Raw genomic sequence first — 14,056 nt, 5'->3', positions numbered from 1 at the left:
TCTACCTTCCAGGGTCACTTTAAAAAATGGAAGTGGAAACACAGCAGAAATAATTTTCTGAAGTTCTGCTGGGCATCAGAAAACTATCTTTATTCATTTAGAATAATGAACAATGTGCCACAGAATAAAGAACACATCTTGCTTTGAACAGCACCAAAAAGTAAGGGATGGCAAGGAATATGGGGAAGGGAATTAGACATCCCATTGTCCCCAGCTGAAATAGGATGCACTTGAGCAGGATGTATAGGAAAAGCTGCCTTTATAGTGTGATTTCAACAGAAGCTGAACCAGCCCAACAGCTTTCCCTGTGCAAAATCCCCCTTTTATAATCCCCCTTTATAATGATTAGTGACTCATCTGCACTGATACGAGACAGGGAGAACCTGGGTTCACAAGAGCTCTTCAGGAGAGGATCTAAAAGGTGAGACAGTGACAGCTGGAAGGGCACAGAAAGAACAGGAGCAGAAAAACATGTATCAGGGAGAGGAAAATCCAAATCATTAAATCACTTTTACCAAGGAAACACCTGACCAGAATCTAGACCCACATCAGTTTTGTCACAGTGCCAAGGAAAAATCTCCCAGAAAATAGCAAGTATTACACTGTTTACAACAGGAAATAAACAAACTTTCCTACTTCCATCAGTTTTCCAGGAAAATGGAGACCGAACAGAGAGTATATAGAGTGCAGCAAGTAAAAAATTCGAAGTTTAGATAAAGAAGGTGTTAGTGGTGGGGAATATATAAAAAAATTAAGTTGCAAGAAGTGAGTTGTCTTAGTCTGGATAAAAATAAGTATCTGCTAGTTGTCTTGAAGTAGCTAAAAAGTCACTGCAAGAAGAGGCAAATAAACTGCTCTGCATGCCAGCTCACAGGATAATTAGAGGCAATAATCTTAAATTGACAGAGGCAAAGATGTATAGTTCATGCAATCTCCTCTCTGAATATTGTGGATTATGAAATTTAAACAAAACCTGTTAGTAGAATGTCACAGGCTCATTTATTCTGCCTTCAAAGAATGTGATAAAATAAGCAACCTCCCAGCCTCATCCTCTAATCTCTACTCCTTTTCCATACAAACTGGACAAGGCAGAGCAGGTGTGGATCTATGGAACTTATCTCCAGGCTGTGAGATAAGTATGAACAAGACAAAAATAAAAATGCACATAAAAACGTTACAAGTACAAACCCAAGCATTGCAATTCCTGTGTTCCCTCAAATTTTCCCGTGATAGGAGCAATCAGAATTCTCTGATTACATCCATGCTGGTTATTATTTTGAAACACCCTCCTCGTGCTCTGAGGAGTGACTGCTGCTTCCTTACATAAGTACTGCCTCACACCCTTCCACGGAGATGCATTTTGTCCAACTCCTGCTCAGAATGCAAAGCTGCTCATTCCCAAACAGGCACTTACCAGTGTTCACACCTCTGTCTCTGACTGCTTCCCAGACATTAATGAGTTCTCCTTCACAAAATCCTCCCAAGCTTAAATGAAGTGAACCTTCCACAGAATTTAAACCACAATTTCAAGCCTACCTGGTAATTATGACTGCTCAGCTTAAGCTTGATGCTGCAGAGCCTGATTCTGCCTGTGACACTGAGACATTATATTTCCAAAACCTCATTCCAAATCACAGGCAGTTCAACACAGCCAAAACTTCTGACTGCGTACACAGGTGGCTCATCAAATATTATTTTTATATATATGTCTAATTATATTAAAAATACATAAGCAGAAGTGTCTTGTAGGATATCAGGCAAAAATAATTCACCAGCAAAAAGACAGGAATCCTCTCCTAAAGTCTTGGAAATCATCCCCAGACACAATATGTATTGTGTAAGCAGCCTCACTTCAGCTGTCTCAGCTGTTTCCAGAACTGGGTAAGACCTGTGGGCATTCAAACCTTTCAAAGTAAAGCTGCCAGCATATTGAAAGTTTAAGCACGCGTGCAAATTCCAATATTAAGATTTCACTTTTGAAAATGTTAGAATAGACATCGAGTTTTCTGAAGTGACAGCTGCATACACCAAAGTATTGTGATCTATGAAAGTATTACTGCATTGAGAAAACTCTACATGACAAGTAACAGAACAGTAATTTAACAGAGAGATTCATATATAAAAACAAACAAACAAATAAATCCTTGAACTTGCAGAAGATGCAATGTTTTCACATCAGTAAACCATGTCAGACACTCAGGAATCCAAACAAGAGCTTGGCTTGGTGCAGTCAACCGAGTTCTGTTCCAATTTAAATATTTTGGTTAGAGGTCTGATTTTGTGTTGAAGGCAGTGTAATCCCTGTTGAGAATGCAGTTTGCTTTTTCTCCTCTCCTTCTGCTCAGCCCCAGGAGCTGTGCCAGCAGAAAGTACAGTGCATTTCTGTTCTGCTGGAGGAGAACAGCCAAGAGGTGGTGCTGTGCAATCCCTGGGTCTGGTGAAGCCTGACAGCAAAACCATGTATTTGTAAAACCTACAAAGCTCCCAGACTGCAAGCAGGGGTTTCTCAGCATGTAAAAAAGGCAGTGAGGTTCAAATACCCTACTATTAATCGGGTATTTTCATTTAATATCTGTTGATTAAAGATCCCTGAGTATTTTGGTTTGGGGTTTGTCGCTTTGCTGTGAAATCCTAATGAATAAAAACGATCTAAACAAAACTGAAGCAGAGTCAATGAGATTATTTTGTAACTCTATGGCCTTTTCCTAGATTTCTCTGTGCTAAAGGTTTGCCTCCTCAGTGAGCTAATTATCCATTGATTCAAAGTAAACAAGTTTTCAAGTGCCAGCCTGCACACTGCCTGAACTCCTAAATTCTGCTCCTTGGAAACACCAAGACTGAGGCCAACTGCAAATTTGGACCAAGTATTTTTGTGTGCACATTAACATGTTTGTGCGTGAAAATGAACCAACTAACTCAAGCTTACTGGCAATGAGCAAACTTCAAAAGGTTTAGAAGTTTCTAGCCCAGAGCATATTAATTTCAGAACCAAGAGAGAGCCAGCGCTCCCGCACTTTGAGGACTTTTGCTGGAGTTTTCAGGATGGCCAAGCAGAAATTGATTCTCCTTCCACTTGTAGGTTGACAGAGTTGTGTTTCAATAGATAACTTTGGACAGCTTATTTAACAGCTCTGTGGCTGATCAAACACAGCAAAGAAATTGTGTCAGCACCTCCAAAGAAAAGCTGCTCCTCACCCCAATGGCCACAACGTTCTACCCAAGGCAGCAATTCCCCTTCTCAACCACCACGTGAGAAAGCTGCTCGTGCTGCTTTATGGACACAAAACTAAACAATTAAACTTACAATTTAACCACTCAAATCAAGGCAATTCCTAAAAAGCAAGGCATGTTTTCCAGGATAAAGTTTTGTATCAAAATCCCTTTAAAAAACAATTTTCTGTTTTATTTGCAGCAAATCCCCGAAAAGAAAAAAAAAAACAAAACTTCCTAGAATTTATGTTTTGACCCATTTTCTTTACAATCTCTCAAATTCCTTCAAGTGGAGAAACAAAACAAAGGGTTACTTTGGTAATGATTCAGCCATACTTTTGAAATAGCAGCACTGAAATGTTAGTAAATAGAATTATTGACTTTTATTCTTCTAGCACACCATTCTTTTACATTGTAAGTTTACAGACCTCCACACACATACATCCTGATGTGAAATCCAAGGCTGAACCTTGAATCCCTTTCAGTCTCAAGTGTTCCTAATGACAGAGACTCCAACTTCTACAGCAGTTAAGTGCTAAGGTTGCCTCATACTTGAATTTTTTCCTCTATTTACCTGTATCTGCTAATTAAAATTATTTTTCCTGTATTCCTTCCTATAATTCCTCAAAAATAATTAAAATTTACCTTGCTATTCTACCAATCTTTTAGAGGAATAGTATGGATTTTCTCTTCTAGAATAGTTTACCACAGTTCCTGCAAGTTTTACACAGGCCATGAGATTTTTACGCTTTTTATTTCCTATTAATATCTCCAGATTTCCTCCAGCTTTTCTCTATCTTCCACCAAAAGGGGTCATGTTGCAGCTGAGCGCCAGCAAGGCATGTTCACACCACTGAGCACAGCAACGAGGCCACTGACATGCAAGAAAACTCAGGAAAAAAATATAAAATTGGAAAATCAATATATATTTAAAAAATAGCCATCCATGTAATCAGCCCTGAGAAAACAGCAGTTCCATCAGGATGATATCATCATACTGCTGATGAATTAACTGAATTGACTGAATTCATCATTTTTGTTACTCTGGGTGGTTCTGGTGAATCCAGAGCAAGAGAAATGGACTCAATGATCCTTTTGGGTCTCTTCCAACTCAGAATATTCTATGATTTAGTGGTTTTATGCTTCAAACATGGCATCTACACAGGCAGTTATTTATCTTGTGGGAAGAAGGAAAAGAATGGCATGGCAAGAGCTTATTAGAAAATTCAGGGGTTGCACAATTTTGCACTACTGCAATACCAAGACTCAGTTAAAAACCACAAGAAATATGTGGGCTGCACTAGGAAAACAGATTTGGAAAACTTTATAACACAATAATACGCTATCTGTGTTAAACTTGAGAGCTTTTTGTTCCTGTTGTCATTTTAGAGGAAAAAAAAATATCTCTATCAATATCTATCTATCTACACATTTTTTAGTCTAGAATAATACAAGTACATCTACCAAAAAAAAAAAAAAAAAGGTCCTGAGCAGCTATATTTTCAGTTCTGCTCTTCCACTCATGCAGCGTTCTAGTTCATATCAGAGCCTGTCTTCAAAATAAATGACCTTACAGAAGCTGCTTAGATAATAAGACAATCAGGTAATAAAATTAAAAAAAAAAATAAAAGGAGACTTCAAATGCACATGAACATAATGTCCATGCATTATGGAGCCTTAAACTCCCATTTATATTCTCATTCAGAAACAGAGTGGCCTCGATTCTCTCCAGCTTAATTGCTTTCAACTTGAAGAAAATCACTGATAGGGTGACTTAAATCATGTAGCTTCTTTCTAACTGGACATCTCAGTTATAAAAGAAAAACAAATCAAATTCATAGATCTATGGTAATTTCAATGCAAGAGCATTTTGAGCAGAAGCTTCATTAGTGAGGGCTGAGGGTGCGGGATGGAGTAAGGACTCCAATCCCCAGGGAGGTGTGAAGCTGGGTGGGAGGAGGTGCTGGATCAGCTGTGGATGCCCCCAGGCAGTGCAGCTCAGTTTTATTCGTGCTGTTCATGTGCTCAGCCTGGTTTGCTGAGCCACTTCTGAGGTTTAGGGCCCAAAAGCAGCGGGCAGAGCTGCTTTGGGTCATGAAGGTGCTGTGGTTTGACAGCTCAGCTCCCCAGGAGAACCCGAGCCCCTGGGAGAGACACCACACTGCCTTCGAGCTCCTCTGCACCACTCGGGATAAGTGAAGAAAAGTTTTACTGACTTACAAGCTATTTTTTGATTTTTTAATTTTTCTTTTTACAAGCCACAGCTGTCTTGTAATTCCACAAATGTTTGTGTATTCCCACTGATTTTTTTTTTTTTTTTTCATAGTTGCTGACAGTATCCAAATGTTGTTCCTCTTAGTATCAATATATGCAATCCATTACTGGGCACGTGCTGCATAAGAAAAAAGGCTCACTTTAGTTCATGCTTCACCAGTACTACTCTAGTTAGCTTTTTAGTCTCCAGGCAGTATTGTTATAATACCATGTCTCAGAACATCAGTTCTGAACTATTCTAGCAACATTGCCAATGTTCACTTTGCCAGCTCTTTCACAAAGGATTATTATCAAAAAATACATCCTTTGTCACTGCTATCAGTACTTGTTTTTTTGTCTGAATGCAGCTTGGTTTGGGCACCAAACACAGCCCGCCTTCAGGGTACATACAGAAGACTGGACATTAATTATACTCATCCATCTTTATTTTCAGCAATGTTTGATTATTGAAAAGGTATGCACAGGAGCAAACACACATCTTTACTTGAGAACATGCATGTACCAAATCTGTTCCAACCTATTCTATTGTTATTGTTTTGATGATATTTGTCACTTCCGTCCAGACCAATAACCTGACATTGCTGATGAGTTCCTTTTTAATGCAGTTAGGTCACATGCTTGGTATTTTAATTCCTTCTGAGTCCTTTTCCACTCAATTAGCTGACTTTTTTTATACAAGCTCATATCTTTGCATGTTCAAAAATCAAATTTTATTTGCTTATTTTATAATTTAAAAGAAAAAGAACCATAATTTCTCCTATCTTCTGTTTGCACACGAATGCAGGATAGTTGTATCACTTTATTTTGGGAAGGAGAGCAGATGTGACAATACCCCTTGCTTCTTTTTCTTACCAAGAGCAGCAGCCACAAGGCTTCCCAGTGAGCAGACCTGTGCTGCTGCACTGGAATTGAAATTTCAAGGGAGAAAAAAGATCCAGGGGAAAATGCAAAGGTGAAAGAGTTTTCTTTCTCAGTTTAGTTACAACAATTAAAATTAAAAGATGGAATAGCACGGAACTGGAAGCAGTTTTGTGAAACCTGAGAGCAGACAAAAAAAAACAATTTTCATAATTTTCTAGCAAGCATTTGAGCTAAAGGGATTAAAAAAAGTGGAAATAATTTTAAAAAGGTAGTTTTGGGGGTTTTTGGTCCGATTAGGTATCTTTGCTTCCCTCATCTTATTTTGGCTCCTCTATTATACCATCTCCAACTGTTCACAGCCTGAAAGAGGTTGTGGAGGGGGAGGATGAGCAACAAAATATGAATTCTTAATGAAAACTTTCATATTATGATTAGTTATGATTAGTTACTACAAAGTTTTTAATGTTTTTTGGTTTGAGGGGTTTTTGGTTTGTTTTGTTTGGGTTTTTTTAAATGATTTTTTTAAGATTCCTTTTCAGGCCATTTTTAAAAGTTTTTTGAAGTGAGTGGTTCTTATATGTATCTTACAGCTCTTTGAAAATCTTTGTGACAAGAAAAGGAACTGAGCTCTTTTAATAATGGCATGTTATTAAACCAGTAATGATTTGGCTGTTTAAAAGTGAGCTTTAATGATTATAACTCTCCTCTTTGATCAGCAGAAAATGGTGACTAATCTGATAGGAAAAAAAAAAAAAAAAAAAAAAAGTTTTAAGACTTAGAGTCTCTCTTAAGCCTAGTGGCTGCTATAAAAGCTCAAAGGCAAGAGAGCAAAAAGAGAATAAAACAAGCAGCAGACAATAAGTGCAGGTTTTTATTTTTACCCTGAAATACTCCCCTCTCTAAATAACAATGAAGGAAATAAAGAAAAAATTGTATACTTTGACCTTCTCCCTTCTGAATTTCTACTCTTCCTCCACTGCAAGAATTTTCAGCTCCTCACTGATACCTCCAGGCAAATATGAGCTGAATGCAAACTCTGTTAATTGTGACTAATACAAATTGCATTTGTGGTTTTTTCGTTTGTGGGGTTTTTTTTTTTTTTGAAAGACATAGGTACAGAAAGAGAAGAAAAACAAAATTACTGTCAATACATTTGTTTCAGAAAGGTCTCTCTCCATCCCTCACCAGCTGATTTGCTCTTTGCTGGCTGTTGTGGATTTACTAATGCAGGATTTCAGGGCTGGCTTTGGGTTCTGTCCCATCAAACATTCCATCAGAGACCTCACCCATCTTCTGTCCAAAATCCCACCAAGTAGGACAGCTCCTACTGCCTTACATGTCTACCCATGATGTCAAAGAGGTTGAGTTGTCAGCCTAAAACTCTTTCTATTTGTACCTTCAATCTCTTTGACTCATTAAGGACTGTTTTCCATCCTCTGGGATGGTTTTTCCAGACCCCAGGCACCATCTCCTGAGCATTTTCTCTAATAAGGAAAACTTCTCATTCAATGACGTGCAAAACTTCCCATTCCCTTTGATTTTTAGTGAAAAGTGCTCAGTGGACCTTGCATTGCATTTTGATCTGGCCAAGAAAAGCAAACATCCCACGAGGATGATCACACACAGCTTGAGAAAGAACATTTGTAACAGCATCTAAACACCCTGATCACAACAGGGCTCACGTGACCAACCCCCAGTTTCCTCCTCTTACCTCTACCAGATTTGACAGGTAGAATAAATTCAAAAGTAAATCTAAAAAAAAAAAAAAAAAAAATTAAAAAAAAATTAAAAAAGGCAGGATTAAATATTTCTTATGACTCTTCTTCCAGATCCCTCAAATATGATATTTTAAAGCTGCTGTTCAACTCTGTTCTTATACAGAAGGCTGAATTTCAAAATATCTTCTTACCCCCTTGCTTCCTCCTGTCTTCTGAAATTTTAGACTGAGGCAAATTTCCCTACTGTCTCAGAAAATGACACTATGTATTTTTAATTATCATTATTATTTTCATATTGTGGCTTTGATTTGAGCCACAGAAGAAATCTATGCTTAGCATCTTCAGAATCAGAGAGGAAGTTCACAGAATAATATTTTTATATTTCTTCCTCAGAAAAAGCTTCTGAGATGATGAAGTAGACAACTTCAGCTGTTAATTCTTCACTTCTTTCCCTTGATCCCCTTTATTTATTAATCCCAGAGGTATCAACTGATTGCTATTACAGACTTAAAATGCAACAGAGTATTTTTTTTGCTGTTGTGCATTGTTTGTTTTTTCCTGACTCACATTACCAAGAAATGGTACATAACACCATAACACATTAATAGATGTTGTTCTTCAATCATCATAACACAATCTCTTTTTTTTGAATGCATTTATAAACGTTGTCTGGAAGAAATAAGCAGAGCCTGTGGGTTTTTTTTGTATTTCTACACCATAGCAGAAAGAAAAGCCGATTAAAAGATTTATTCAAATATTTACATGACACACACTGTTGCAGTATTAAAATGTGAGCTTGCTCCTTTTACAAATCTCTTTAGAAGTCTTTTCTCCCCTTTGTTCCTAAAACAACTTTTAAATGGCAGTCACAAGTCTCAATGACTCCAGCAATGACTCGATTGTTCATCCTCTCTGGTTCTTCTCTTCCCCCTCCTCCTCTTCTCCCCCTCGATCCACCATCTCTTTTATTGGCCTCCAGTGTGCCCTGGCAGCCCAGAAAGCCACCCAGCTCCTGGCTGCATCACAGGAAGAGTGGCCAGGTCAAGGTGAGACCCCACCTGCAGAGCTGCCTCCAGCCCTGGGATCCTCAACACAGGAAGGACAGGAGCTGCTGGAGCAGCTCCTGGGGAGGCCACAAAGATGCTCCCAGGACTGGAGCCCCTCTGCTCTGGAGCCAGGCTGGGAGACTTGGGGGTGTTCAGTGTGGAGGTGGGAAGGCTCTGGGAGAGCTCAGAGCCCCTTCCAGAGCCTAAAGGGGCTCCAGGAGAGCTGGAGAGGGACTGAGGACAAGGCCTGGAGGGACAGGACGAGGGGGAATGACTTCAAAAAGAAGAAGGGTCAGATGGGATATGGGGAAGAGATTTACCCCTGTGAGGAGGTGAGGCCCTGGCACAGGGTGCCCAGAGCAGCTGTGGCTGCCCCATCCCTGGAAGTGTTCAAGGCCAGGTTGGACAGGGCTTGGACCAACCTGGGATAGCAAAGGTGTCCCTGCCATGGCAGGGGGTGGAACTGGCTGAGTTTAAGGTCTTTTCCAACCCAAACTGTTCTGGAATTCTGTGATGATTCTGTGGAGGTTCATGTAGGAGGTGTCTAAACCATTTCCTTACTCCCATTACTGCTCCACACTCTGTTCCACACGTCCTTCCACGCTCCAGCCTTGCTCTGCACATCCTTTCTGCAATGTCACCCCATGTAACCTCTAGCAACACATCTCCTTTTATTTGAACAGTTTTGTCACTGGATGCTACATCAATACCCTCCACTTTTCAAACCTCCTCCTTAAAGTTCATCTTTTTCCATAAGCCTGGGAAATAAAGTAGAAAGTTATGGCTGGCATCCCAAAAGGCATCACAGCCATTGGTACGAGCTGCACAATTCTGGAACCAGGAGTAGCCCCAAGGTTCCAACCTCATCTGCTCTTCCTGTCCTTTCCCCATTTTCTGGCATTCCCAAAGAAATCAGAAAATGGGTATGAGGAGGCATTAAGACACCCTGGTATTTATATTATTCCATATATATCAGATGTCTGAGCAGTATGACCAGGACTGAAGTGTTGGGAGGGAACTGCAGCACATCCTCCTGCTCCAAGGCACTTTTGCTCTGTAAAATGGTGCAGTACATTCTCCATGGCCATTGTGGTGCAGTGGAAGGCAACAATTTACCTTGAACACTGGAGGCAACTAAGTAGACATATTTATATAAATATAATTAATAAATATCAATATATACACAGTTAGCATTCCACAATATTAATTCCTAATGTTTCTGAATGCATTCAAATATCACATAGCTTGAACAACAGGCATTTTATGCTTCTTAATAAATACATAAGAGATGCAGAGCCATGAACAGAATAAAATACTCTGTGTAGAGCTTTTTAGCTGGTTGTGGCAGAGCTGGGAGAGAACCTAAATCTGATCTATCCTCCTGTGAGTTTTAAATGTGTTACCTTCCCCATCATCAATGTCTGGTGATCAAAGTCTCATGAATATGCCAATGGAATACTGGCTGGAATACTTTGAAAAGCCATTCCCCATGAGTACAGCAGACCTGAACTGAGGATCTCAGCTAAATCCATTCTAACCCAGCTTGTATTTGTTTCATGTTGACAGTCAGCAGCACCATCATCAATTTTACACCAATTTCATGGACCAGCAAAAATAATTGCTTCTGTTCCTTGACCACTGAAGAAAAGAAGTCCCGTATTAAAATTTATCAAAGCTATCAACTGCAGACATATGGAGCCAAACATCTTAGTTCAAAGGCATTTGATAGATAATATAATATTGTAAAACAATTTATTCTCTCTATCTGTTGCCAATTGCCACTATATTTCCTCCTCTCCTTGTCCTAGCTTTTCTTTCAATCCATGTTTCACTGCTGTGTCTGGGCTCTGAAGTGCTCCCAGTGATCAGTGGAGACACATTCTCTGTCCCTGGAAATGCTCTCCTCAACACTGGTCTGATACTTACACTGTGCTACTCTTAATTGATAATTAGTGAAAGAGATGAGTACTGCAAAACCCCTAACTGGGTAAGTTACCAGCTCACTGGGGGAAACAGGTATTTTTCTGGTGGTTGTGCATTAGATCTAGTCTGAAATAACCAAAACATCAAACACAGTTCAGATTGACAAAGTGCTGAAATCCTGCCAAAGTAACGTGCTTGGAAGAGAAACATAACAAACATGGCACTTCAAGAGCTGTATGAATAGCACAATCTTTTTTCTCTCAATTTCAAATTCAGTTTTATGAGAAAAGGCTTCTATGAAAAGTTCTTTCACTCCCTGTGTGATAGGAAAGCAGCTTAGTAGCTCAAGTTCCATTGCAAGCTCATAGGAGAATATATCAAACCATCACCACTAAACATCTATCATAACTTGCAGGCACAGAGATGTAAAATTAACCACACTCAGAAAAGATATTCTTGAGTGCAGTGAAGGGAACCATTGGGAATGAGCAAATTTTCCACCATGCCTTGGTTGTTTTATGGATAAAAGCAGAATTTCTGGTTCATGACATAACTAAACTCCTAACACACGGATGTGAACATGCAAGAATAACAGGGCTTGACCCTGTGCTACTACAGGAAGTTTGTCACAGACATAAAGGCTTGGGGTCACACTCTGGATTTCCCAGCATTGGAAATGGTCCCCTCTGTGTGAGCAGCAGATCATTCAGAGCTCAACTTGCACTATAGGTTTTGGGATGGATGCTTTTGTGATTTTTTAAATAAAATAAACCCACTGAGTTATCAAGACAGCAGTACCACCCTAAAACTCTGGCACCAAAATAAGTCACAACCACTATCAGCATGAAAGGGTTAAAAGAAGAAAAGAAGGACAGACAACAAAAGACAAAAGAAAGGATCAAGAGGTTTTTTTGGGGTTTTTTTGTGTTTTTTTTTTAATAGCTAGAATGCTTTTTCATTATCTGTTTGCATTCTGGATCAAAACCCAGTCAAAAACTAACATAACTAATACATACATTGGGGTTTAGCAGTTAAAATGTATGTTAGGTATCCAGTTAACAGGTCAATATACATCAGATAATTAATTAAAAAAAAAAAAAAAAGAAATAACTGCTGAACTGCAAAATAAATGGAGATTGCTTCATAAGAATCACAGTGTGAAATATCATGGTCACTTGTGGCCTTTCCTACAGGCCAGCACTTCCCTCTCCCCACACCAGCCACTGTTCACCTTGCACATGGCACTGAACCGGTGGCTCTGAAGCAGGAATGGTTTGTAGCCAGCAGATAACAACTGAAGGCTCTCATTTTTCTGTCCCTCCTCACAAAACCAAAGGCTTGGGCACAATTCCTACATCCCTGACAGATAAGATTAGCTAATGGCAAGCTTTGGATTCATCCAGTAAATCCAGCAAAGACTATACAAGTAAAGGCATAGAAAAAAGGCTGCTGTCAGCAAATTTGAAAGCTTCAAGTTCTTTCAGATCAGAACTTGCAGAAAATCAATTTCTACATGAATTTTTATTTTTCTTTTAAAACAACTCTGCAGTCAGATCGAGTCAAGCTTACCATCTGCTGCAGAGAGAAGTACAGCTATATTCAAGATCACATTATCAAACTTCTTTGTAAATTTTACATGCAAGCTGTTCCTGTCAGAATTGAAGTCATTGTGATAATGCTTCTTAATATTCATTCAGGCTTTAAATAAAGACTGACAAAAGTCCACATATGGATGACAAGCTGTTCTACTGTAAATATTTTTGTATTTGTTAAGAAGGGGCTTATGGCAGTTTAGGACATTTTCCATCAGGGATTTTGGTCTGAACTACTTATTGATTAATAAAATCAAGGTAAAATCCTTGTTCAAAACCCTTACCAAAATTTAGTTATAATTAATTTGATCCTATTCCTACTCCTATTTAGTTATGCTTTTACATCATTATTGCTTAAAAACTTTTCCCAGGTAGATGTTATAAAAGGGAAGACATTTAATACTCTTTATTTTGAGCAAGGTTTAATTCCCAATTGGCACTGAAGGTAGCTATCTATGGAACAGAAAATGGTAATTCTACCATTAGAGCTGACCCCCTAAAGCACAGTAAAAAATTCTTCCATTTTTTTTGTGCAAATAAACTTGGTAAACTCCTTTCCAATATCCCTGTAAATGAGGGGATTCAGCATAAAAATCCTTCAAAAATTCCTTTCCTTTACTAAGAAACACAACTTACAGAAAAGCAGACACAAAAGCAAATGTTGTGACAAGTAGGGATCAAATTGCTTTCTCAGTTTTGATTCCATTTTGAGAATGTGTCACAAGGCACATGCTGCAATAATTACTGCAATTAGCACAGTTAACTATTTGCTCCAAGTTCATTACGCGTTATTGCTTTAGTACAGCAACTATGCAAGTAACTCAATACAGCAAAGGAAAACCAGATTTTAAAACATCTGCATGGGACACATACATGATGTGCAGTCACAGACTCCTGTGAAATGAATCCTAGTGCAAAGAAAGAACCTTACCCTGATGTTGGATCGACAGCTATGGCCCTGGGGTTGCTGAGGTCCAGCTCGATGAGGGTCACACACACTGACCCATTCTGGCTGCAGACAAAGATCCTGTCACTGACGTGATCCACAAAGTAAAAATTCCCCGTGATCCAGTCCACTGCTATTTGCTGCACATCTGCAAAAAAAAAAAAAAAAAAAAAAAAAAAAAAAAAAGGAAAAAAGAAAGAAAAAGGAGCTCAGGAGTGCAGTTTCAATCCAAGGAAGCGACTGCTGGCTGCTCTGCCAGCACATGCTTCACTCACTTAGAGAGCTCCAGCTGCTTTGCATCTATTATAGGGTTTCTATAAGGAATCCAATACTCAATACACAAATAGGGGTTGGGGAGAATATTTTTCCTTTTTAAGTACAGACATCTGATTGCAACCACAGTAGTTTGAAAGCTACACATTTGTTTTGAGCTCTGTTAAATATTTTTAAGTGTGTCATTGTGATTTTTTATGGTCTCCTCAGAAA

At 39.0% G+C, this 14,056-nt stretch overlaps 1 protein-coding gene across 1 annotated transcript in view; it reads right to left on the bottom strand.

The window, feature by feature from the left end:
- Positions 1-14,056, bottom strand: part of LRP1B (LDL receptor related protein 1B) — a 633,449-nt gene that overhangs the window by 254,942 nt on the left and 364,451 nt on the right. Inside the window, exon 7 of the mRNA XM_068195161.1 lies at positions 13,556-13,718. Coding sequence (XP_068051262.1) covers positions 13,556-13,718 — 163 coding nt within the window. The remainder of the gene's footprint in view (positions 1-13,555; positions 13,719-14,056) is intronic.

This window comes from Anomalospiza imberbis, chromosome 7 (genome assembly GCF_031753505.1).
Source record: "Anomalospiza imberbis isolate Cuckoo-Finch-1a 21T00152 chromosome 7, ASM3175350v1, whole genome shotgun sequence".
In the NCBI taxonomy this organism is placed as follows: Eukaryota; Metazoa; Chordata; class Aves; order Passeriformes; family Viduidae; genus Anomalospiza; species Anomalospiza imberbis.
The sequence above is the reverse complement of the archived record's forward strand: the minus strand, read 5'-3'. Positions and strand labels throughout refer to the sequence as shown.